At 50.0% G+C, this 26,900-nt stretch overlaps 1 protein-coding gene across 1 annotated transcript in view; it reads left to right on the top strand.

Annotated features, from left to right (window-relative positions):
* Window positions 1-17,304: 17,304 nt before the first annotated feature.
* The window catches only part of LOC128081353 (protocadherin alpha-C2-like), a 188,603-nt gene continuing 179,007 nt past the window's right edge, over window positions 17,305-26,900 (top strand). Inside the window, exon 1 of the mRNA XM_052684487.1 lies at window positions 17,305-19,900. Coding sequence (XP_052540447.1) covers window positions 17,342-19,900 — 2,559 coding nt within the window. The 5' untranslated portion in view covers window positions 17,305-17,341. The remainder of the gene's footprint in view (window positions 19,901-26,900) is intronic.

Here is a 26,900-nt window from a genome sequence, read left to right as displayed (position 1 = left end):
TTGTTTCATGATGTCTGATTTGTACCAATAAATGGTATTTTGCTAGCTCACTCTGCCTGCTGGCTGTCCTGAGTCCCAGCTGCACCCGGTGGCAGGGATCATCACTGAGCTGCAAAGCAGGAATCAGCTCCAGCACATGTGCAGACCCTATGGCTTTCTTCACTGCTGGAGCAGCCTGTGAAGGCTCATCCATTCCTTTCACCCAGAGGCTGGGGGCTCAAGGTTCCCTCTTGCTGCACTCAGGCCCACCTAAGGACCTGGCAGAAAAGCACGAGCGGCAATGGAGATGCCTGGAGCTGCTGGGGAGGGGGGGTTGGATCTCGCTGTGGATTATTGTTATCTTTGTGCATTGCTTTCTATGGCTCATTTCAGCTTTCCCCTGGCTGCTCACCGCCCACCAGCTTGCTGCAGGAATAGGAGTGCAGGAGGAGATAACTTGGATGTGGCCAGGGGAGGGTCCAGCAGGGAACAGGGAGGGCAGTATCAGCTGGGGGCTCCTAGCTGGAGGTGAGAAGGGGCTCAGCTTGGGGTGAAGTGCAGAGATGGCCAGGCCGTGGCTGTTCCTTCTCCTGTCCCTGCTTGTTAGGGATAGGCCTGAGGAGGCTGCAGTGCGGCTTTTGGGATTAACCCAGAAAAGTCCTCGTCTGTGTGCAGGTAATGCGCACTTTGGTGGGAGGGGGCAGGAGCACAACGAGGGGCCTGTGGGAGTCAGAGCCCCGGGAGGAGCGGGCTGTGGACATGAAAGGGACCTGGCTGCTGCTGGTGCCTCCAGTCCCAGCTTGCATTTGCCTGGCTGTGAGCAGATGAAAGATTCCCTGTCCCAATTAGAAGGTAGGATGAAGGATTTGTTGCTGCCGAGTGGATTCTGCAATGGCCTCTGCAGAGTGCTAACGGTAAAATAAGAACCCAAAACAGCTGCTGCCTGAGACCCTGAACAGCATTAGCCTGTTTCACTGCTTCAGAAGACAAAAGAATTATGCAAAGTGATACAATAAAATTAATAACAGCCTCAAGAAGCAATAAAAGCATCAAATGGACTTGACTCCCTGCGGGGGCAGCAAGCATCTCCCTCTCCTAGCTTAGCTCCAGTAATAACTTCCCTGCTGTTGTCAGGTGGTGCAGGCCAGGCATTAGGAGAGTGCTGCAGCCCCTCTGCGTGCCCAGTGCATGAGACCCACGGCACACTGGATCTAATGACGCAGAGCCATTGAACTGTATTGGAGTTGCAGATGTTGCGTCCCAAAATTGAGCCCCCAAACCATAGGCATTGGAAGTGGGCAGTTTGCACAGGGGCATCTCACACAGGAGAAGCCATCTAGACATACACACACATCTGCACATCCCACTGACCTGCAGGCATGCAGCACGGCTCAGATCAGGTCTCCTCTGAGAGCTGTCTGGGCTGGTCAGCCCAGCCCTGCCCCAGCCCTCCACTTGCCCTGAGCATTCTCTGCTTTGCTGGAGGAAATCCTGCACTAAAATGGTTCAATTCCAATATCAATAAAAGGAGAGACTTGTCATAGTGGAGGTGGCACTTAAACCTGATGGTAGCTACAGCGCTGCCCCATCCACAGAGGGCATGCCTGGTCAGAACGGTCAGTCTGACAGCTCTTCCTCATTTCACAATCTTCCATAGGGACAGGCAGTCATTAAAAATGCAAGCTCTCTGCCCTACAACCAGTTATTTTTACAACTCTTCCTGTGCTTTCATTCCTGCACAGCTCATGGGCATTAGCTGGTTTCTGTAGTCTGGAAATGCATCGGGCACGAGAGCTGCTTCAGAGACATACTCAGTGCTCTCCATCCATACACTTTGCTTGTACATCCCAGTTCTTTCAGAGATCCAGAGGCAAATCCTGCTTTCAGGGACCTGCCAGCCAGCCTGAGATGTGTGTCTCCAACAGTGGGAAAGCTGCCATGTGGTGCCGTTGGCTGCAAAGTGCTGTGGGCTGTGTTAGGCAGCGCAGAGTGCTTCTGGGCACCATCTCAAATGGGGCTTTTTTGTGCTCTCACTCTTGCTGAATAGATTCTTTGGATGGAAACATTGCTATATCTCTGTAATGACTTAAAAGCGTATAGCAGAGAGACAAATTGAATCCAGAGGCAGAGAAAAAAGAGGCCAGAAAGGGCCCAGAGGGGCTGGTGCTCAGCTCTACTGCAGTCTGCAGTAGCATCCAAAGAGCCCCAGGAATCCTCCATGGGTTGTGGGTAGAGCCATGGGCACGTGTGTGTGCACTACTCATCAGAGGGAGAGGGGTCAGCGGGACCTCAAAGCCCCAGGGAGCGGAGGGGCTGCACGTTGGGTGAGTTGGGTGAGGGCTGGATCAAGCCCAAAGTTGTGGACTTGTGGTTAATCCCCATCTCCAGTGAGGCTGGGCCTTCATTTTGTTCTGTTTTCCATCCTGAAGGTGCCACTGGAATTATCGTGCCTCAATTTAGGTGGGAATGGATCCGGACCCGTCCTGATTTCGTTTCAGATTGCCTCAGTGTCTCTACCACCTCTCCAGGCTCACCCTGCTGAGCAGGGTGCTGCTCCTGCTGCATCCCCCTCCGGCCTCCTTTTGTTCGGCAGAAACAAACATCCTCCAGCTTTTGTCACAATGATTTCGCCTCTGCCCCACTGAGAAACGTCCGCACGACTGTCGTGTGTTGATTTTCTCTGCTTCTTTGCACCTTTTTTTTTTTAAAACTGCTCATCAATTCCTGCTTGCTCCACAGGGCTCGCAGGAAGGAGTCGGCCAGGCTTTGCCTCCCACTCCTCCTGCAGTGTGCTCTCAATCTACACGGTGGAAATGTCACTGGCTCCGTTTGCAGCCTTCACTCAAGCGGAGTTAATGTTTCTTGTTAGTGATAATATGACTTAATCAGCTTAATTATTGTGAGAACAAAGCAGACACCTTTGTGTATTGAATAACTGATGGCACACTGGACCAAAAAGCACAGAATGAGGCTTTGAAAATGAATTAAATATGACCTCTAGTACGATCTGCACTTTGGCTAATGATTCATCTCCCATGGAGCTCACTGATTTACAAATCTTACATTTGAATAAATGATACATTCTTTGAATGTTTTAAACAATAGCAGCAATTTTTTACTTCTGCATTTGGAATTCAAAGCGTTCCTCCGATGCCAGGAAGAAGGGCAAACACGTTCGTGTTAAACGGATTGAAAAATAAAACATTTGTGCAGCCGACCGTCAGAAATACATCCAGAGGATCCGGAGCCGTTTGTGATGAGATATTTATTTTAATTCATTACCAGGGATATCTGCAACAACAGGTGAAAAAAAATGCGATGGGAGGAATGAAGAAAGAGGGAAGATTCACAGAAGGGTCACTGAGGTCTTCACATTGAACCCATTCATTTCAATAATGCCTACAACAGAAAATGTCATTAAATAGCTCCAGAAATGTCTTATCATACATTTTTGCCTGCACAGAAAATAAATCCCACTTGTACAGAGGGAAGAGAAGCAGGGAAAGCAACCATCAATCAAGAAAATCATTACGAGTATTAGCAGGGTTTCAGATAGGCCGAGATGGAAAGAGTGTGTGACAGCATGCTGCATGTGAAATAGGAAAATGGGGGTGAAATTGCTGTGTGAACCCAGAGAGAAGATGAGCTGTCTAAATTTGTTCTGCTGCAGTGAGTCATTGGATGTCCAGATCCAAATTTTCCCCTAAAAAGCGCTGGAGTTCACTGCGGTGCAAACAATAACACAGATACCCATTGGGGAATTTGTTTCAGCTCAAGTCTGTCTGAAATTAGAGATTCGTTTGGACTCTCACATCACAAGGACGCTGATATTCCTTCCTGCATGTTGCTGGGTATGGGGGCTACCTGAGCTAACGGCCGGGCTAGGCTGTTAGTGTGGCAGCAAAGTCTCTGACCCCACTTTTGGGTGGATCCAAGAGTGGAGATGTCTTTCCTTTTCGTTCCACTTTTTGAGTTGTTCTTTCTCTGACCTCGCTTTTGGCACATAAGGGTGGTGTTGTTACAAGCTTTGAATCTTGTTACAGACTTCACAGAGCTCTTGCCCACTGTAATTCCAGTGAGTTTATACAAAGGTAATATTACTGCGAGTTTTGCCAAGCAGCAATCCACTGCAAGTTTTAGGCAAACTTCAAATCATAAAATCATAAAGGTTGGAAAGGGCCTCGAGGACTCCCCAGTCCAACATCAGCCCAGCCCCACCGTGCCCACTGACCACATCTCAGTGTCTCTGGATCACCTCCAGGTACAGTGACCTCACCATGGGCAGCTTCTGCCAATGCAATCACCATTGCTAAATCTATGGTTAGTTTGAACCTCTCGTGTAACAGCCCTTACTCCTGTGCTGACTGAACCTCTTCTGAGAGCAGATGGAACACATCCACCCAGCTCACCCAAAGGCACATCCCTGCAGGCATCTGTACGTGAGGAGTTGGACGTGGAGCTGAATCCCATCTGTAGGATTCTACTTCCCCAGTCTCTTCCTTGCTTTTCACTAGAAGTGGAGATAAAGCCATGTGTGCCAGCACCTGTCTGACCCTGGCATTTGATCAGAGACCAGAGGAGCAGACTTGCTGCTTGCTTTGAGTCTCCCCTGGATGACCAGGCTTCAGGAATACGATCCCATGATCAATTTCTTAAGCTTTTTTTTTTTTTTTCTGGTGTCAGGAAATATTTATTTGCAACAATATTATATTGTTTGCTCTCCTCGGTCTCCTTTTCTTCCCTTTAACTTCTGTCTGCAAAGTGGTCTGATCACCGTCCCAGCATCTACAGAGCACTCAGTCAGGGCAGAGTCTGTCCCTGTGTTCTTCAAGATCCCCTGTCCTGGTGATGTCACTTGAGATGAGCTTCTGTCTCCCTCAGTGCCTGAGGGATACCTTCCAGCTTTGCTTATGGGGAGGATCCATGATAACCAACTGCCAAACCCATCTCACTTCTGTTGGTGTGGAGAAGTTTTTTTGCAGAGGGACCCTATGCAGTTAGGAAATGGAAACAGGCTGGGAAACGAGCAGAGCAAAACATCGCAGGAGTTCTGTGATGCCTGTAGGTGGAATTTGAGTTAAAAGGATTAAAAAAGATAGTAAAATCCTCCTTTCCAATTGGATTGCATTGCTGGAGAAGCTCTGAGCCTTGCAACGCACAGCAGTTGCCTGCTCTGAGGTTCCTTCCCTGGGGACCCTGCCTGGGATAGCTCCATCCATTTATCCCTGACTCTTGGCATCTACATAACACACTCACAGAGAGAGTTATTAGTTTAATTTTCTTGTGAATTACAACAGGGGCCCAGAGAATTAGAAGAGACTTTATTTATTTATTTATTTTTTATTATCATTACTTTTTGTTTTCCAGTTGAGAGATTGTAAATGAAGCTATTCATTCTGCTAGCAGCAGTGGGGACCCAAACCCAGGCCTTTCTGGAGTAATTGGTTTCTGATGAGCAATCGCATGTAAAACCAATAGCAAAAGCAAGAAGCAAAATATAAATTCTCCCTTTACATGCCGAGATTTTCATCAGGACTGTGTGCCTGGCTTCTTCCTGGGATCCAATGGAAAAGCCAAGTAGTGGGTAAACAAGGCTGTGAACTAAGCCTGAGAAGGATCTTGTATGAGCAAAAGGACCGAGAGAACAGCATTGTCCATTGTCTCTGGGGACAGATAGAGCAACCACAGAAGCCAACAACCTCCAGCTTCTCAATGAGCCCCTTGGCACGCCTGGGGCTTTGGACAGGGTGTGGGGAGAGCGGCTCCCTGCAGCGTGTTTCTGTATGGGGCGGACCTGAGTGCACTGCTGCCCAAAAGAGAGCAAGAGATTGAGGAAGGCAAAAAGCTAGAGACCAGAGACCGGTGCCCATGCTGCGTGTCAAACCAGGGAGCGCCAGCTGGTGGGAATCTGCCTGGTGCCCTGATTTGCAAAATGAGACAGACCTTGATGTTTGAATTTGATACAAGGGCTGAGACTGTGAGTCAGGCCCTGGTTATCTTTATTTTTTCCCAGTGCCAAGGAAGGAGGCTGCAAATCTGCCCTGACTTTCGTGTTCCTGATGAGTGCTATGGTGCTTAAGGCTTGATTTGTTTATTTATTTCAGAGGCAAATCGCATATCAATCCAGAAGCAGCTTTCAGCCTTTCCCAGGCTGGGGCTGTGGGACTCGTTCATTGGATTAACTGGATTGTTTGCTGCTTTATTATTTTCCAGTAAAATCTGTTGGCACGCATGCACCTGGTTGGTGCCTTAATGATGAGTAGAGAACTACAGGGATGACAAATGCTGAGAGCATTCTTAAACTCAAGTACACAAAAGGACCTCCAAAATAACAACGATGTAGGCATATCTCTAACAAAATAAACCAAACAAATACACTTTTTTTCAGCTTCCAAATGCTGAAAGCTGATCCCAAGGCAACATCAAGAGTAAAGGCTCTTCCAGGACAGACCTGGCAGCCTGCTTCAAGCAGAGGGGAGCCCAGACATCACAGAATCATAGAACTGTTTGTGTTGGAAGGGGCCCCCAAAGGCCATCCAGCCCAACCCTCTGCAGAGCACAGGGACACCCACAGCTCCATCAGTGCTCACAGCCCATCCAGCCAGACCCTGGGTGTCTGCAGGGACGGGACGCCGCCACCTCTCTGTGCACCCCGTGCCAGTGCCTCACTGCCCTTATGGTAAGAAATATCCACCCTTTCCAGGCTCTGTTCTGGGACAGAACCCATCACCTTTTTGCTACTCTTCACCCAAAAGAAATGGACGCGTCGCTGCAGTTGCAGCAAGAACTCAAACTATTCAGATGTTGCTATTTTCACATCACTTTTCCTTACAACACACAGCCCAGTGCAACGCTGTCAGATGATCTAACCTTCACTTTTCCCATTTGCATCTAAGTGTTCTGGGAGCCCTGGGTGTACCTCATCCTAAGCATGCTTGCTGCTGCCGTGTGCTGATGGGCTCTGATGCCTGCCCTGTCTTTTTGGCCTCTTCCCTGCTGCACCTTCTTAGAGATCACTATCAGTGCTGAAGATTTTTTCCCTACTTCAAACAGCTGGCCCAAGAGCCCTGCTTCCCCTTCCCTTTCTCACTTCCTCAAACATTTCCACTCCTGTCAGAGCTGAAGTTCCCAGATGACTCTTCTGCATATATGTACAGGCTGATCTCCAGAGCACACTTCAGTTTGTTTCTTATCAGGATATGTCTGTCCTGAAGGCTGATCCTTTCTCTTTCAAGGTGATTATGAAGAAAAGAAAAAGAAAGAAAAGGAAAAGGAAAAGAAAAAGAAAAAGGAAAAAAAAAAAAGAGGAAGAAGAGGGAAGGAAAAGGGAAAGGGAAAGGAAAGGGAAAGGAGAGGGGGAAGAGAGAAGGAGAAGGGAAAAGGAAAGGGAAAAGGAAAAGAAGCAGGAAGTGAGCCCTTTCTTTGCTTATAACTAACTTCTACTTTTTAACTTTCATTATTTTGGCTATGTCCCCTACTTCCCTCTTTCCGAGCTCAGCAATGAGGAGGTCAGGACTGAAAAAAATCACAGAACAACAGCTCACATCATTATACATTCCTTTTAAATGCGTGTGCTATTTACAAGGATTTACTTGCTATGGTGACAGTTTGTCAGAGACACAAAGTGATGCATGATAGAAGAACTTCTTTTATCAACACAGGCAACATCTTCATCACTGTGTCTGCTCATTTTGTGCTTCTGTTGTGACCTGGCCCAGGAAACCTGCAGAGGGTGTAGGTATGTGGGAGACCTGTGAAAGAAAAAAGGAGACGGTGCTCAGGGCTATGAGGAATTCTGCCCTGGGAAAGTATTTGCAGCTGGTACAGATAGGAGGTGGAAAGATGGGAAAAACATGGGGGGAAAAGATAAAATAACAGCTGGGAACACTTTACCCATAGCAAAATCTTTGCTTCATTCTGTGTGGGAACCTGGGAACATGTAGTGCTTGGGATACTATAGATAGGAAATGGGATTGCTGGGTCTTCCACCTTAGGTCCCAAAGAGCCCTCCTGTAGAGCAATGAGAAAAGAATTCTTTTCTTCGTGCAATTGCTTAATGCTTGTTGTATTTGCAGAGAAGATACGAAGAAATATGAAGAAAATTCATCCCTGCACAAAATATTTTGGGCACTGAGAGTGTGGTGAAGTCAAGGAAGTGGAATTCTACTGCAAATGTCAGGAGCTATGAAAAATGTAACAGACTTTAATATTCTTCTGCTGTTATTGCCAAGAGTGTCTCTCACCTGCATTCACAGTAAGTGAAGTGCCTTTTATTGAGCCCAGATGTCACTGAGCAGGAAAGATTTCTCTGCTTCCCATTTTTATTTTAAAACTACACCGTGACATTCTGATAATAAATGCTCTCGCCTTCCAAACTCTCACTTCGACTTTTAAGACTAATTTAAGACTTTAGGATTGACCCCTATTTCATGCTCCACTGAACTTTGGCCCCTCATGCCCTGCTACTTGCAGCTTACCTCTGATTTCTGCATTCCAGGCTGTAACTACCTGTGGTACCTAATGCTGAGCCAGCTACTTGGATGCTGCACTGAAGATGTAAAACATTAACCATGCATCTCTTGTAGCTCACTTCCCCATGGGGTTATGTTTCAAGGTAAGTGGTTTGCGTAAGATCCCTCCGAGACCTGCATTTAGTTTTTATTCAGTAGTATAAACAACCTGCTGCTTTTGTGCTTCTCCCTGCAGAGCAAAGAAAAACCCATTTTACACATTAAAATTGAAAGTAGCGTTGCTGAAAGGGCTGTGATGGCTTTTCATGGAGCTCAGAGCATCACGCCTTGCTCCAGGAGGGATCTCGCAGGATGCAAACAGCCCCTCACTACACAACCCTCCCCCCCCTCTCTCCAGACCCTCTGCCGGGGAGGAATGGGGTCAGCATCCCCCAGCTCTGTCTCACTGCCCAGATCTTGGGTATAAAAGCAGCACCGCTTTCCTTGATGCGCTGCTTTAATTTCATCTCGATGAAGGCACCCCCACAGCTTGGAAAAGAGCTCTGGAAGGGGGAAACCCGGCTTCCAGCAACTCCATCAGCAAAGCCTGAGCCCCAAACCACGCTGTTTAATGGGAGAGGCTCCTGCCGGGCACCGGTGCTGATGTGGCACAAAGAGCGGTGGCGGCAGATGAGTGAGCAGCTCCCCCGCGCCGGGATTTGAGCAATCAGGAAATATAATCTGAGCTGGAAAGTGCCCGAGCATCTGCTGGGTTATTAATAAATTGTATGCAATCTGTCCGGGATGAACCTCGGGACGGAGGGAGCCATCTGCTCCCGAGCCGGAGCACTAATGGTATCTGGGGAATGAACTTAGCAGGGTCGGCCGGCCGCGCTCCCGGGCTGCTCTGATGGCACCAGCGCGGGAGGAACCCCGGGGGTGGTGTGGGTTGAGCACGGCGGGGTGCCCGATCCACACGCTGCTTTCCGTGGGGGGCCAACACGGGGGCTCTGCTCTGGTGCCGCCTGCCTGCCCTCCTGGCCGCCGCTGAGTGCCGTCCCTGCATATTCTTCCCCACGGTTTATTCTCTGCCAGCTGCTGCCGTTCGGCCCAAGGCCGGCTCCCGGTGCCCGCTGCTGCCGGGGTGGATGGGGGCTGCCGTGCCGGTGCCGGCGATGTGGTGTGGGAAAGCCTGGCTCCGCAGGCCGAGGAGCCCAGATCTTAATTGCTGAGTGGCGTCTGTTGTCACAGTGACGGAGTGGGCTCGATCGAGCACAGGAGGACCCACCTTCCCCTGGAGCAAAAGCCACGGACTGCGGCATCCCTAAAATAACACGTGGGAAAGCTCCAACCGCACCACCGTGAGGATCGCTATCCTAAACAAAGGCTATCCTAAACAAAGACAAAACCTCCAGCAATGGGAGAGGGGCAGAAAAGAGCGAGCGCTGCCGCTGCCAGGATCATGACCGTGGAGCCAACCCCCCCGGATCGCCGCTGGGGCCGAGGCCCGGCCGCTGCCACTCGCTGCTCACGGCGCCGCTGTCGGCCGGCACGGCGTTATTTCCTGCCCGGAGCGCCGCGGCGCTGTCGGGATATTTCCTGTGCTGGAGAGGAAGAAGGCAGCGTATTTTGTCCTACGCTGCGGATCTGAACCCCGCTGGGGGGAGGGTTTGTCAGAGCGGGCTGCGAAAGGCTTTCGCCCTGCGACGTGTCCGTGTCACCCTCAGCGACGGGCCAGCAGCGCTCGCCCGGCAGCCGGGCGCGAAGCGATGGACGTCGGCCGGTTGCTTTCCAAAACGCGCCGGGGGAGGAACGCTCCAGCTCCGCCACAGCTCCGCCCTGAAGGCCGAGGCGCCGAGGCTGGCGCTTTCCCGTTCCCCGCTCCGGGATCCTGCCCGCACCGCGGCCGGTGGAAGCACGGCGGCACGGGCCCGACTCCGCAGCGCTGATTGCGGCTCGTGACCGCGTCCCTCTCTGCCGGCGCTGCTCATCGCACGGTGCCCCCCCGAGGGGGTTAAGGGTGGGATGGGACCTCCCAGTCCCTTTCCCCGTGATTAGAGCACTTCTGGATGGCGCGAGAGGCCACTTCAAGCGTTTTCGCTTTAGGGGAGGCTTTGAAACCCGATCTACGCTTATCCGAGCAGTGCTGTAACGTCTGAGCTGTGCCTCAGAGCCGTGAGCGACCCGCCCCGCAGGATGCGGAAGCACCGGCTCGAAGCTCAGCGGCTCTTCGTGTGGCGACCGAGGCCCTGTCGATGGGGATGGTGTCCCAGGGCCGGCCGGTCCGTTTCCATCTCAGTGGTGGACAACGTCCTGGGTCATGGCACCGACTGTGCCGGAGCTGCGGCTTTTCCCCCTCCTCCCGATTCTCCCATCTCTTGCTTCAGAGCTTCCAAATATCCCTAGAAAAGTGTCTCCGTCTCCACTGCCTAAAGAGGGATTGAAAGAGGGAACGTCCCAGCTGGGCAGAGCTACTCCACCTCCGTGCTGCACGCTGGGCTGTGCGTTGCTTTTTTGAGGACCTGGCGTTCATTATGATGATGGATAAACTTAATCTGTGATGTTGAGAGTCCTGGTTATTTTTCATCGGTTTAGTGATGCAGTCACCCCTTCTGTCTCTTGCAGTGGCCAGGCGTTCGACGAGCCATCAGAGCCCCGGGAGGGGCAACCCTCACAGCTGCTCAGTCTGAGGCACTCTGAGACGCCCCAGAGTCGGAGGAGGTGATCTAAGCCACGTGTCAATAGAAACTCCACCATCTTGGCTGCTTTTTCAACACCTCCTCAACCTCTCCCTATGAAACTGGCAGCTTTTCAGAACGGGTACGTGTAGTGTGAAAGCCCATCTGTGTTGATGGTGCAGTACTGTGATGCTTGAGGATCTGCCTTAACCTCACCAGAAGCTGGATTTCATCAGAAAGTGAGTGTCATGTGCGTTGTATTTCAGTAGCATGAAGCAACTTTTCAGTGGTGGAGGTTATCTTGTGTTGCTTCTTTGCATACAAGAACATTTTTATCACAAGCTAAACTCAGATGTATGGCATCATTTTTCTGAATTGCTGATCAATGGATATAGAAACTAACACAGGAGAAGAGACATTGCATCCAGTACCCTTGGCAGTGATGTTTAATTTTTAGTAGATGTTTTATCGATAAAAACATTTTTTTTTTTACTGAGCAAGTTTAATTTAGACCTGAGTACAGCGCTAACATACCTGCAAATAAAGCAGTGCTCTCTTTGCTGACTGCAATATTATATTCTCATCCCCGTGAATGTGGCATGAAACTTTTCATCCAAAGTAGATCTACTTATCTGAGGTAAGTGGATGAACTTAGCAAATGGGTAAGTAAGAAAAAAATACATATGTGCTCCCTGCTTAAAAACCTTTCATCCTGAGCTCCTGTAGAATGAACTTGGTGACTTTGTCCCAGCATCTTTTTCTATGCACTTGTCATGACATTGATCTCTCCCCAAAATCTTCCTTTCTTTTGCTACATGAGCCAGAAAACAAAACAACCAAAACACAAACAAACAAAACAAACAAATCCTACATGTAGACCTTATTTTTGGAGAATTCAGAAGTCAGGATCATGTCTCTGGATTAATTTTAGAAGATCTTGTCCAACCTTATTTGTTACTTTCCACTATTTGATAATGGAGGACCCAGCTACCTGCACCTGGAAAAGTCAACCAAGTGCTTTTACATTGGATGGGATAGATCTATGCCTCCATCTGTCTGTGGTAATAATGGTGTGAGATCATGTAAAATTTGAAGACAAAAGAATGAAAAAGAGCTGAGCGCGTTCCGTTGCATTCTGAATTTAATAGGAATGTGTTAATGGAAGCTCCAGTGCCTGGTTGCCATTTCCCCTGAGATGCTCTACTTAGGATCATTGCAAGAGAGAAAAATCATGCTTCATCTTCAGAGTCTGAACTTCCACTGTGCTCCGCATGGAAGGCTTTGGGATAAGAAATGTGGTCTATCCGAATGCTTCTTTGGGAAGGTGAGCCTGCCATTGGCTAAGATGAAGGAACGCAGGTAAGGTGCAAAGAAGGAGGAAGAAGAGTTTGTGTTTTGAGTTTACACAAAATAAACAAAGATGGCACAAACCCAAAAGGCATCAAGACTGGACATGGATCTGGACTTAAGGAATCATTCATAGAATCATAGAATCATTAATGTTGGAGAAGATTTCTAAGATCACAAGGACCAAGCATCAACCCATCACCAATATGCTAAATTAGCAGTGCCACATTTACATGTTTCTTGAACACCTCCAAGGACAGTGACTCCACTACGTCACTGGGCAGCCTGTTCCAATGCTTGACCACTCATTCTGAGAAGAAATGTTTCCTAATATCTAACATGAACCTCCCCTGGCACAACTTAAGGCCGTTCCCTCTCATTCTATTGCTGTTACCTGGGAGAAAAAGCTTATCTCCACCACAACATTCTTTCAGACCTGGTCTCCCCTGAGACTTCTCCAGACTGAACAATTGCAGTTTCTTCAGCCACACGTTGTAGGAGTCATGCTTCAGACCCTTCACCAGCTTTGTTTCTCTTCACTGGATGTGTTCCAGTGCCTCAATATCTTTCTCTTAGTGAGGGGCTCAGAACTAGATACAGTATGCAAGCTGTACTCACCAGTGCTGAGTACAGAGAGACAATCACTCCCTGCTGACTGCACTATTGCTGATACAAGCCAGGATACTGTTGGCTTTCTTGGCCACCTGGTCACAATGCTGGCTCACGTTCACAGGGCTGTCAGCTATCACCCCCAGGTCTTTTTCCCCCAAGCCTGTAGTGATGCATGGGGTTTTTGTGAGCAAAGTGCAAGACCCAACACTTGGTCTTGTTAAAACTCATTCCATTGGCCTCAGCCCAGTGATCCCTGCCTGGATGACTCTGTAGAAACTTCCTACCCTCAGGCAGATCAACACTTTCTCCCAACTCAGCGTCATCTTCTAACTTATTAATTTCTGTTCCCGGAAGGACTGACAGTCATCAGCAATGCATTTCCACATGAACCAGTGGCAAGTAGAAGGGAAGAGCAAAAAGATCAGTAAACAGAAGTGTGTTCATTTCTCCTGAATTTGGGAGACCAGGAATGGAGTTTGCTTTCACTTTGCATTTCCTTCCCTTTGAGTGCTACACAGCAAAGTCCCTGTGGACTTTATAGTGAGAGAACCCATCAATCACAGGTGAAAGAAGGGGATCTGTTTTCTACTTTCCATCTTGACCTCCATCGTTGTAGAACTCACACAAACACCCTGTGAATCTCAGATCTCTAGTGCTTTGGCTGCAGTTTTATTTTGTTGTTCAAAGATGTACAGAAGGACATGTAAATGAAGCATATTTTTTGGAAGATTCCAATTAAAGCACAACATTCCTAAAAGAGGAACATTGATGACAATCATCACGGGATCTGTCCCACCAATGGAGCAAAATGTTCAGATTGAGAAGGAGGCAGTGCCAAAAAAATCTGTTGCCATGGAAGGAAACAGTGGGGAGAAACATCGGCCATGAATGGAAGGAAGGGACCTCTTTCCTAAATTGCTCCCTGTGTTCTGTGCTTGTAAGAATGACATGAACAACCTGTGAAGACCCTCTTCCCAATGTTATGTCTGCATGTAACATGTAGATTTGCTAAAAGAAAAGAATAGAAGGGTATGAGAATACAGCATGCTTTTGGAAATAATTCAGTCAAATCCTCAAGGTTTCTGACAGAAACCTTGTTTCTGTCAGATCAGAAACCAGGTTTCTGATCGCTGTCACAGTGGGAGCTGTCTCACCAACCAGTGAGTGAATTCAGTACATTTCATGGCACACCCATTTGACTTGGAGAACAAGCATGAAAGATTAGTTGGTGCCTCATTTTAAGTAAATATAAAGACTTCCAGTCAGCTATTACATTGAAATGTGCTGTGGGTAAGTACTGGGTTAAAACAAACAAAAAAAGAAAACAAAAGCAAAAGCAACTGAAAGTGAAGCGTAAGGAGTGGAAAATGTCAAAGATGAAGCAAACTCAATGTGATACGGAGAGAAGCACGAGAGGCAATTCCCGCAGTGAGCCACATGATGCCACTCTGAGCTGAGAAACGGGATACAACCGGAGAAGGGGAGGGGAACACCTTCCGATGCCCACAGAAGCTTTATTTTTTTTTTTTTTTCTGAACAAGCAGCCGCTGATACTACAGGTGAGTCATTCGTACCCCAAAGGTACGTGGTTAAGATACAGATGTAGGGTTTTTCACTGTTTAATTGTATTCTCTTTATGTTGGAAGGAATTAATGTTTCCTGGGGACTGTTTGTAGGTTTGGAGCCTGATGGTGATTGTGTGCATAACAACGGGGAGAGCTGCTTCTCTCACTGCTGACAATCCCTTCCCAGGATGTCAGCCTGGTGTTGGAAATAGAGGAAATCTCTCAGGAGGCATTATTTGGTGGATGTAATCATTTTGAACTTGACTGCTCCCCAGTTCGTGCACTTGCTCAGTTGTCTTCAGTCTAGGTGGTGTGCTCTCTTGCAGCACGGTTCAATCTAAAATGTGAATATATGCTGAAGTTATATATCATTCTCAGTGGAAGGACAGGCACTTTGTTGTTGTTGTTGTTATTGTTTTGTTTTTGAGGACTCGCCACCACTGGAGGAACTAAACTAACTCATTTAAAAATAAAAACTCCACCAGTTAGACTGCTTTTTGCAGATTTGTCTCAGCTTCTTCATGTGGACTTGATGACTTTTGAGCATAGGTACAAAGTGTGTAAAAGAGAAATTGTGCATCTGACTGCAGAGTTATAATGCTTGAGGATTTTCTTTACCCTCTGTAGAAGAAGAGAATCCCACGTGGGCTGGATTTGAGTAAGCACAGAGCAGCTTTTCCAACATGTAGGTTATTCTGGATTGTTCCATTGTTTCCTTATGCACACAGTCACCTTTATCCTAGCAAAACTCAGGTCACTGGCACTGTGGGATCACTTACTTGAGCCACTGCTCAGTGGATGTAGAGGCGATGCAGACAAGCATTTGGAAAACATGAGAAGGGAAGCATGTTTCTGCACTCTTGGAAATAATGGTTGCTTTGTCTTTAGCAGATGTTTTGCTGATTAAAACTTTCTGCTTTTTTTCTGGAGCAAGCTTAATGTAGATGTAAGCACAGCTCTAAGATACTTGAAAATAAAACAGTGCTCTTTTTCGTAACTATGGCATTATATTACCATCCCCATGAATATGGCACGAAAAAGTACTAGATCTAGTCATTCCAGGTAAGTGGGTGAACTCAGTAGACAAATAAGTAAAAAAAGAATATATATATACACCTTCATTAAACACCTTGTCATGGATTCACATGGAGTGAGCTTGGTTGCTTCGTTGACAGAAGGTGTATATAAAGATCACTTTTTGAGCACTGGTCAGGACACTGATCTCAATCCAAACCCTTACTTCCTTTTGCCACATGAACCTGCAAGACAGAACAAAACAAATATCCACATGTAGACCTAATTTTTGTGAAATTCGGAGATCAGTAACATATCTCCAGATTAATTTTGCAACATTGTGCCTTGTACAATACTGCTCACAGCATTCCTTCATTTGGTAACAGAGGACCCATCTGCTTGCATCTAGAAAAGTCAACGCTTTTATACTGAGCAGGATACATTTTTGTCTCTGTCTGTCCGGGGCAATAAATGTGTTTGGACACAGAAGATCTGAAGACACAAGAATAGAAATGAAGAATGAATACATTTGAATAGAAGTGAACGTTTTCTCTTATATTCTGAATTTAGTAGAAACGTGTTAATGAAAGTCCCAGTGCTCCTGCTTGGAAGCATTGTAGAAGGGGAGGACCATGATTCGTCTTTAGAGGCAGAACTTCCACTTCGCTTTGCATGGAAGAATTTGGGAAAGGAAATGTGGTCTGTCTGAATACTTCCTTGGGGCAATGAGCCTTCGATTGGCTCATTGATAAGGGATTGCAGGTAAGGTACAAAGATGCAGGAAGAGTTCATTTAAATGTTTCAGGGTTTGCATTGGGTAAAATCTACAACCAGCTGACATCAAGGACTAGATATGGATCTGAACTCAATGCATCAATGTTGTTCCACTGACAGCTTCAGAGGTGGATTTCTGCATGGACTGGTAAAAAGTCGGAGCAGAAGAACAAAGAGAGCAGAAAGCACATGCATGTTTGGTGCCACAGAAGTGTGTTTGGTGCTCCAGAGCTGAGTTCCATGTGTGTGAGCTGCAGAGATGAGGAAGTAACTTGCTCTCTGCCAATAGTCAGCTCATCCCTATCCATTGTGGAGGTGAAGGTGAATGCAAGGGGGAGCAGAGAAGAGCTGCGTGGGCAGGCACTGTTTTTTTACTTGGAGGTATACACACTCATCTGCCATTAAAATGGCCAGAGAATGGTCCAGTTAGTCACAGACATGACTGCAACAGACGACAAAAACAAATGAAACACACAAATATCCATAAAAGCAGACGTCAGCCCCGTCACCTGTGCAGGAACCATCAAGATGCTGTTAAGGAATCAGTGAAAAAAAAAAAAAACAACGAAAAAAAACCCGAAAAATAAAGGCTAAAAATTAAGGAACGAGAAATACTAAGTGGCAAAGACGAAGCGAACCCAGCGCGATACACAAAGAAGAAAAGCAGCAATTTCCGCAGCGAGCCACATGATGGCGCTGTGAGCTAAGGAACGCGCGATGCGATGCGATGCGATGCGAGGAAGGGAGGGGAAGACCTTCCGGTGCCCATGGCAAAGAAGGCAGAGCGAGAGCGAGCGGCGGGGAGGAGGAGGCGCGTCCCGTGAGGAAGGATTGTGTCGGCGAGCGCGGGCGGAGGGTTTGGAGCAGGCGGGTCGGGAGGTGCGCGGCGCGGAGAAGGAGCGGTGCGGCGGCGTGGAGGGCGATGGTCGGCGGTGGAGCGGCGCGGCGGAGCTGGGGGGCCGCGGTGCTGGTGCTGCAGGCGGCCTGGGCGCTGGGCGGCGGTCCGGTGCGCTACTCGGTGCCGGAGGAAGCCGAGGCCGGCACGGTGGTGGGGCGCCTGGCGCAGGACGTGGGCCTGGAGGCGGGCGAGGCGGAGGCGCGGCGCCTGCGGCTGGTGTCGCGGGGCTTGGGGGCGAGCGTGGAGGTGAGCGGGGCGAGCGGGGCGCTGGTGGTGAGCTCGCGGCTGGACCGGGAGGAGCTGTGCGGGAAGAGCGCGCCGTGCGCCCTGCGCCTGGAGGTGCTGCTGGAGCGGCCGCTGCGCGTCTTCCACGTGGAGGTGGAGGTCACCGACATCAACGACAATGCCCCGCGCTTCCCCGCCGCCTCCAAAAACATCAGCATCGCAGAATTAACGACTGTGCCTGGGACCCGATTCCCGCTGGAGGGCGCGTCGGATGCGGATATCGGTTCGAACGCGCAGCTCTCGTATACACTGAGCCCCTCCGAGCACTTTAAGATAGAGGAAGAAAACAGTGATTCTCGTAGTAAATCTCTGTTCCTGGTGCTGACGAACCCCCTGGACCGGGAGTCGCAGTCGGAGCACCGCTTGGTGCTGACGGCGAGTGACGGGGGCAGGCCGGCGCTGACGGGCACGGTGCAGCTGCTGATCTCGGTGCTGGATGCGAACGACAACGCGCCGCAGTTCAACCAGTCGGTGTATAAAGTGCAGCTGCCGGAGGATGCCTTGGAAGGTACAATGGTGGTGAGAGTGAATGCCACAGATCCGGACGATGGAATTAACAGCGAAATGATTTATGAAATTGATACTTTCAATCCTCCGTCAGCCTCTGACATTTTCACTATTGATGCAAATACCGGGCAGATCAGACTCACGGGTCCCTTGGATTATGAGACAGTTTCTTTGTATGACCTGCACGTAAAGGCAAAAGACAAAGGTTGGCCCCCTCTGTCGGGTCACTGCAAGGTGTTGGTGGAGGTGGAGGACGTGAACGACAACGCGCCCGAGGTGTGGGTGACGTCGCTGTCGGTGCCGGTGCCCGAGGACGCGTCGCTGGGGACGGTGGTGGCGCTGCTGAGCGTGTCGGACCGGGACTCGGGTCCGAACGGGCGGGTGCGGTGCGCGGTGGTGCCGGCGTCGCCGTTCGGGCTGGTGGCGACGTTCGCGGGCTCGTACTCGCTGGTGCTGCGGGAGGCGCTGGACCGGGAGCGGGTGTCGGAGTACGAGGTGGAGGTGCGGGCGGAGGACGGCGGGGCGCCGCCGCTGCGCGCCAGGCGCGGGCTGCGGGTGCCGGTGTCGGACGTGAACGACAACGCGCCGGCGTTCGCGCAGGCCGTGTACACGGTGCTGGCGCGGGAGAACAACGCGGCGGGCGCGGAGCTGGCGCGGCTGTGGGCGCGGGACCCGGACGAGGCGGGCAACGGGCGCGTGAGCTACTCGGTGTGGGAGGGCGGCGCGGGGATGGGCGCGGGCTCGGGCTCGGGCTCGGGCTCGGGCTCGGGGTGGCGTCCGGCGTCGAGCTACGTGTCGGTGGAGGCGGAGAGCGGGCGGCTGCGGGCGCTGCGTCCGCTGGACTACGAGGAGCTGCAGGTGCTGCAGTTCGAGGTGCGGGCGGTGGACGCGGGGGAGCCGCCGCTGTGCGGCAACGCCACGGTGCAGCTGTTCGTGGTGGACGAGAACGACAACGCGCCGGCGCTGCTGCCGCTGGCGGGCGGCGGGCCGGGGCCCTGGGCTGCGGGCGAGGCGGCGGAGCCGGCGTGGCGGGCGGCGGGCTCGGCGGGCTCGGCGGGTTCTCCGGGCTCGGCGTCGTCGTCGTGGTCGCTGTGGGCGCGGGCGGCGCTGGGTGCTCCGGCGGGGCAGGTGGTGGCGAAGATCCGCGCGGTGGACGCGGACTCGGGCTACAACGCGTGGCTGCGCTACGAGCTGCGGGAGCCGCGGGGCGAGGGCCCGTTCCGCGTGGGGCTGTACAGCGGCGAGGTGAGCACGGCGCGGGCGCTGGAGGAGGCGGACGGCCCGCGGCAGAGGCTGCTGATCGTGGTGCGGGACCACGGGGAGCCGCCGCGCTCGGCCACGGCCACGCTGAGCGTGTCGCTGGTGGAGGGCGCCGAGGCGGCGCTGGCGGCGGCGGGGGCGGGGGCGGTGTCGGCGGGGGCGGGGCCGCGGGCGGCAGCGGGCGCGGAGGGCGGCTCTGCGGCGGCGGCGGCGGCGGCGACGAACGTGTGGCTGGTGGCGGCCATCTGCGCGGTGTCGAGCGTGTTGGTGCTGGCGGCGGTGCTGTACGGGGCCGGGCGCTGGGCGCCGCGGGCGGCCGTGCCGGCGGGGCCCGGGCCGGCGACGCTGGTGTGCGCCAGCGAGGTGGGCAGCTGGTCGTACTCGCAGCGCCAGAGCCGGAGCCTGTGCGTGGCCGCGGCCGGGGACGGCGCGGGCAAGAGCGACCTGATGGTGTTCAGCCCCAACTGCCCGCCGCCGCCCGGCCCCGCGCCGAAGGAGACGCCGCACGAGCCGCCCTCTCTGCTCGACACGGTCAGTGCTGCTCATCCCTTTCTTTCTTCTTGCTATGTGTTTGTGATTACAGCATAAATACTTTCCTTTAACTGTGTGTACTTTAATAACAATTTCTGGATTCGTTATAAATCACCTGGCATGATATGCATCGAATTTGCCAGGTTCTCTGTCTATTGCACTGTTGGTCAGGTTTTGTCACGTTCAGTTCCGTCATCAGTGAGAGTTTCTGTGGAAGTCAAAATCAACCTTATGGTGGGAAATGCATTTTTGACATGTGATGGATGTGAATGTGGGAGTAGCACACGGTAGAGCTGGAGCTTTTTCCCCGTAGAGTTTTGACTTTGCTTGTAAATCCCTGTTCTTGAAAGAACACGTCATCGTTGAGAAGACTCCAGAGCTTGTTCAAAAATCGCAAATGAGAGGCTTTTATTGCCTTCTGTATCCTTGTTGGCAGTGGGGAGTAAAGGAGGCTTTAAGAAACAGGAGTCTTCCTGATCTTGAGATAGTACATGGTATTGGAATGCTCTTACTGTCTTTGAAGATCATAGGATTTTAGGTAGAGTAGGGAGAGAGTCACTGAACAGGAGTTGGAAAATGCTAGCTGAGGTCCTAGAGATCCTATTTGGCAAGGGATGGTTTATGGGTTGCCAGTAGAAAAGCTGGACTTTTCCAGACCGAACACATAGTGCTGCTTGGCCCAAGTCCCTTCAGGAGCTCCAGAAAGTCGGATGTTAGGTATTAACATGAGAGGATGTGTGCTGTTCGTACTTCCACACCACTCCCTCACTGTATCTGTTGGAAGCGGTTTTGGCTGTCTTCCCTGGGCATCCCCTTGCCCTAGGGAGAGGAGCATCTAGTAAGCTTTGAGCACCACAGCAGATGCTGTCTTTGTTGGGACACAGGAAGCCTGTGAACCCAGTGACTGTTGACAGCAGGTCCATCTGTGCAGTGTGATGGGTTTCTCTAGAAGCTCTACAGTCAAATTCTGTGTTTCCTCACTCCTTGTTGCTCCTGTGGCATTTCTGCTTCCGAAGACATCTGCCATATGCACCTTTATTCTCTTGTGTTGGAATATGGCATCTTTTTGCTCAAAGAAAGAGTTTTTTCCAATGTTGGTGTTTCTGGCTGAATTGTCTGCAGTTTTCTCTGTGGTTGTTTTGTTGCTTGGGATGGGAACACATGCCCTCTGTATTCCATATTTTGGCAAGCCTTGTGTTTCAGTGATATGGAATGGGGTCTTCTTCTCTCCTTCTAGAAAAATGTCCTACTCAGTTGTTTTTCTTCTCCGTCATTAGGAATAGGTGGGTGACAGTGGATGAGATGTAGTGCACTGAGTTCTGGCTACTGTCATTTTGCAGACCTTTGAGTGGTCGGCCTTGAGTTTGGTGCCTGACTTTCCCACTCTAGTGTGCTGAGATAGTCATTGAGAGAAAGTCATTAGCCATCTGGTCTCCCTCTGACTTCCTTTCTGACAGATGTCTGCCAGAGTGTACTGCACCCTACCTAGTGTTCTTTCTGTGAGTAGTCAGCAACTGAGGTTACAAGTAAGTCATTTACTTCCACAGAATATGTGTTTGGGAGACAGCTACACAGTTTTGCTTAGTTGTGCTTCCTCCTCTCCTCTCCTCTCCTCTCCTCTCCTCTCCTCTCCTCTCCTCTCCTCTCCTCTCCTCTCCTCTCCTCTCCTCTCCTCTCCTCTCCTCTCCTCTCCTCTCCTCTCCTCTCCTCTCCTCTCCTCTCCTCTCCTCTCCTCTCCTCTCCTCTCCTCTCCTCTCCTCTCCTCTCCTCTCCTCTCCTCTCCTCTCCTCTCCTCTCCTCTCCTCTCCTCTCCTCTCCTCTCCTCTCCTCTCCTCTCCTCTCCTCTCCTTTTTCTCCTTTTTCTCTTTTAAATCTTGGCTGTGGTACACATGCTGTGGGAATTCCTGTAGGTTTGGAGCTTTTTGGTGACCGTGTGTGTACCAATGGAGAGAGCAGTTTTGCACTGGTAAAGATCTCTTCCATGCATGTCAGCCTAGTACTGGACTTACAGGTAATTTCTTGGGAGACCTTGTTTGGTGGGTGTAATCCTTGTGGACTTCTCCCAGATCTGTGCATTTTTATACTTGGCTTTGGTGAAGATGGCATGGACTGTTGTAGCATAATTTGTTCTAGAATTTGAACATATATGCAAATTCTGAAATAGCTCAGCATTCTTTTTCCGTGTGAGAAATCCTTTACAGGCACCTGCATGTGTTTTGGAGAACTCACTGCTGTTGGATGGACTAAACTAAGTAGTTTGACAATAAAAGCTCTGCCAACTCACATGCATTTTATAGTATATTCTCATCTTCTCCATGTAAACTTGGCATCTTCTCAGAGTGTGCAACAGAGAAGTCTTTTGTTCATCTGTGTTTACTGTGCTGTGTGTTAATGATGCTTGAGAATTTGCTTTAATGTCTGTAGAAGAAGAGAATTCCACGTGTGCTGGACATGAGAAAGCCCAAAACAACTCTTCCAAAGTGTCGGTTATCTTGGATCATTCAGTTGTTTCTTTGCATACTGAAACGCCTTTATCAGTGGCAAAGGCCAGATCTCATGCATTGTGGGACCATTTATTTGAGCCACGGCTCAGTGAATGTGGAGGTGATGTGCAGACAGCTACACAACTACAGGAGAAGGGACATTGTGCCCTGTATCCTTGGCTTGTTTTCTCTTTGGCTGATGTTTTTCCAATTAAAACATCCTTCTACTTTTTTTTTTTTGGAGCAAGTTAAATTAGGCCTTATCACATTTCTATAATACCTGAAAATAAAGCTGTGATCTTTTTGCTGTCTGGTTCATTCTGTTCTCATGCCTGTGAATAGAGCGTGAAGGCTGAGTAGATCTAGATATTCCAGGTAAGTGGATGAACTTACCGAGTGGGTAAGGAGAAGAAATACATGTATTCCTCTTTGAACACCTTTTTTTCCTGGGCTTGTGTGGAGTGAGCTTTGTGGCTTTGTTGATAGAAGGTCTGTCCCAGAAAATCTATGTGCTGATCAAGATGTTGATCTCTACCCAGACCCTTCCTTCCATTTGCTAAATGAACCTGCAAAATATTGTGCCTTGTACAGTCGTAGCATCCCTGCCTTTAATAACAGCAAACCCATCTGCCTGGAAAAGTCAACAAAATGTCTGTTAACTGGGCACGACGCGTTTTTTCTCTGTTTGTGTGTTTGGGTAATCATGGTGTAAGATGGCAGAAGATCCATAGATGGACAGAATAGTAATGCAGAACAAAACCCGTTCTGCTACATTCTGAATGTGATTGGAACATGTCAGTGAAAGTTGCGGTGCCCAACTGGTGCAGTATCTGCCCGAAATCACTGCTGCTGTTTTGCTTGAGCTTCTCTATTCAGGGGCATCACAGGAGAGGAGGAGCACACTTCATCTTCTGAGTCTGAACTTCCACTGTGCTCTGCGTGGAAGGATTTGGGATAGGAAATGTGATGTGTCTGAATGCTTCCTCAGGGAGATGAGCGTGCCGTTTGTTGGGATAGAGGAATGTAGTTCAGGTACAAACACGAAGGATGATGAAGTGTTCAACATTATGGTTGTTTTTTTTACACTGGCTGAACTGAACTTCAGTAAGGCCTTTGACACAGTATCCCATAATACTCTTCTGTCCAAATTGGGAAGGTGTGGATCAGATGGGTGCACCATTTGATGGATGAGGAACCGGTTGCAAGGTGGAACCAGAGAGTCGTGTCCAATGGCTCCTTGTCTGGATGGAGATCAGTGATGAGTGGTGTCCCTCAGGGGTCATTGCTGGGACCAGTGCTGTTTAATCTCTTCACTAATTAAATTGGCAGTCAGATTGTGGACAACCTCAGTAGACTGCAGAGGGGAAGTGGACACACCAGAGGGATGGGATACCACCCAGGGAAACCCAGACAGTCTGAGTGGGCCCAGGAGAACCTCTTGAGGTTCAGCAATGCCAAGAGTAAGGACTTGCACCTGGGTTGTGGTAACTGCCAGTAACAGTACAAGCTGGATGATGACAGGATGGAGCACAGCCCTGCCAAAAAGGACTGGTATTACTGATGGATAGCAGCTGGATGTGTGCCAGCACTGTGCTCTCGTAGCCCAGAAAGCCAACTGTAGCCTGGACTGCATCAAAAGCAGCGCAGCCAGCAGGGTGATGGAAGGGATCTGCCCCTCTGCTCTGTGCTGTGAGACCTCACCTGGAGTGCTGCATCCAGATGGGGAGTGCTCAGCACAGGAGAGGCACAGAGGTGTTGGAGTTTGCCCAGAGGATGGCCATAAAAATGATCCTAAGAATGGAGCATCTCCCTATGAGGACAGAGCTTCGTTTGTGCAGCATGGAGAAGAGGAGGCTCCGGGAGACCTGACAGTGGCTGTTCCTTGTGTAAAGGGGACATATAAGAAAGATGGGGACAGATGTCTTAGCAGGATCTGTTGTGATAGGATAGGTGGAAATGATTTCAAATTAGACATGAGGAGATTTAGATTGGATGTAAGGAAGTAATTTTTTGCAGTGGTGTTGGTGAGGCACTGGCTCAAGGTGCCCAGAGAGGTGCTGGATGCCCCGTGCCTGGAGACGTTCAAGGTCAGGCTGGATTGAACTCTGAGCACTCTGATCTTGCTGTAGGTGTCCTTGTTCACCTCAGGGGGGTTGAACTGAATGATCTTTGTGTATCCCTTCCAACTTCTATGCTTCTTCCATGATTGTAACTGCAGAAACCAAAAAAGAAGCAAGTGGTGGGAGAAGCGTTTGCCATGAGTGAAAGAAGGGGATGTGTTTCCCACTTTTCTCCTCTCGCTAATTCTTTTTACGACATAGAGCAGTCACCTGTGAATCTCTGCTTCACTGTAGTTAGGCTAAAAGTGGTGTTTATTTTCCTGTAAAAATATAAAGAAGGCTGTGTGAATAGGGAGTGTCATTAGAAAGAATTCTATTAGATCAGAAGGTTTCTAATAGTGGAACATCAATTACTGTTGCTGAGATAGCAAACAACAAATACATCCAATACCTTTCATGGTACACCAGTTTCACATGACAAACGAGTGCGAAAGATCAGTTGGCACCTCATTGTAAATAAAAAGATACACTCTAAACTAGAACAGTGAAAGTGCTGCAGGTAAGTACTCAGTCAAAAATTATGTATGTATATTTTAAAACATCTGAAGAGCAGAGGAGTGGAGAATGGTAACAACGAAACGAGTCCCAGAAGCCTGAGGGAACTGTGTGATGTAGTTGCCAGTCCACTCTCAATGATACTTGAAAAGTCATGGCAATGGGGTGAAGTACCTGGTGGCTGGGAAAAAAGGCAACATCACACCCCTTTGTAAACAGGGTAAAAAGAAGGACCCTGGGAACTACCGACCTGTCAGTGTCACCTCTGTGCCAGAGAATATCATGGAACAGATCTCCTGGAAGCTATGCTAAGGCACATGGAAGACAGGGAGGCGATCTGGGAGAATCAGCATGGCTTCAGCAAGGGCAAATCCTGCTTCACTAACCAAGTGGTCTTCGGAGATGGTGTCACTGCATCAATGGGCAAGGGAAGAGCCACTGATGTCCTTTGACATGGTCCCACAACATCCTTCTGTCCAAATTGGAAAGATACGGATTTGATGGCTGGACTGTTCAGTGGACGAAGAACTGGCTGCAGGATCGAGTCCAGAAAGTGGTGGTCAATGGATCCACGCCTGGATGAAGATTGGTGACAAATAGAGCATCCCCCAGGAATCAGTGCTGGGACTGATACTCTTTCATATCTTGATCAGTGACATGGACAGTGGGGTCAGGTGCATCCTCAGTATGTTTGCTGGTGACGTAAAGCTGTGGCATGTGGTGATCACATCAAGGGGATGGGATGCCATCCAGAAGGACCTAGACGGGCTTCAACCCGATGCCCAGGTGAATCCCATGAGTTTCAACAAATTTAAAGAGAAGATCTTGCACCTGAGTCGAGGCAACTCCTGTAACCAATACTAAGGTGGGGAATGAAAGGATTGAGCACAGCCCTGCCAAAAAAAGACCTTGGGGGTGGAAGCTGGATATGAGCCAGCATTGTGACTTTGCATCCCAGAAAGCAACTGTATCTTGGTCTGCATCAAAAGCAGTGTGACCAGCAGGGTGAGGGAGGTGATCCTGGCCCTCTACTCCGCACTGGTGAGGCCACACGTGGAGTACTGCATCCAGCTGTGGAGTCCTCAGTATAGGAGAGACATAGACACCCATGAAATGCGTCTAGGGGAGGGCCACAAAAATGATCACAGGGGTGGAACATCTTCTACAGTGAGGGTGGTGAGGCATGGGAAAAGGATGCCCAGTGATGTGGTGGATGCCACATATCTAGAGACATTCAAGGAGAGGCTGGATCAGGCCCTGGACAACATCATCTGGCTGTGGGTCTTTATGTTCACCTCGGAGGAGTTGGACTACACGGCGTTCAGAGGTCCCCTCCAACGTAAAGAGTTCCATGATTCACTGATTGTATGAATCCAGCGTGATACACAAAGAAGCAGAGGAGCAATTCCCTCAGCGAGCCACATGATGCCGCTCTGATTTTAAGTCAATGGATAAACACTTTCACTGAACTCATAGCTTGAAAGGTGCAGCGGGTAAGTAATACCTTCCATACCAATATGGACGATATAGATCCATATGTATAAGGAAGAGAAGGTGTGTACAAGGAATGCGAAACGGAGAAGAAAAGCGAACCGGGAGCGATACGCAGAGAATGACAGAAGCAATGCCCGCAGCGAGCCACATGATGGCGCTGTGAGCTAAGGAACGCGCGATGCGATGCGATGCGATGCGATGCGAGGAAGGGAGGGGAAGACCTTCCGGTGCCCATGGCAAAGAAGGCAGAGCGAGAGCGAGCGGCGGGGAGGAGGAGGCGCGTCCCGTGAGGAAGGATTGTGTCGGCGAGCGCGGGCGGAGGGTTTGGAGCAGGCGGGTCGGGAGGTGCGCGGCGCGGAGAAGGAGCGGTGCGGCGGCGTGGAGGGCGATGGTCGGCGGTGGAGCGGC

Source organism: Tympanuchus pallidicinctus, unplaced genomic scaffold, assembly GCF_026119805.1.
Source record: "Tympanuchus pallidicinctus isolate F22 unplaced genomic scaffold, pur_lepc_1.0 scaffold21, whole genome shotgun sequence".
Taxonomy (NCBI): domain Eukaryota; kingdom Metazoa; phylum Chordata; class Aves; order Galliformes; family Phasianidae; genus Tympanuchus; species Tympanuchus pallidicinctus.
This window is presented reverse-complemented; position numbering and strand designations above follow the sequence as displayed.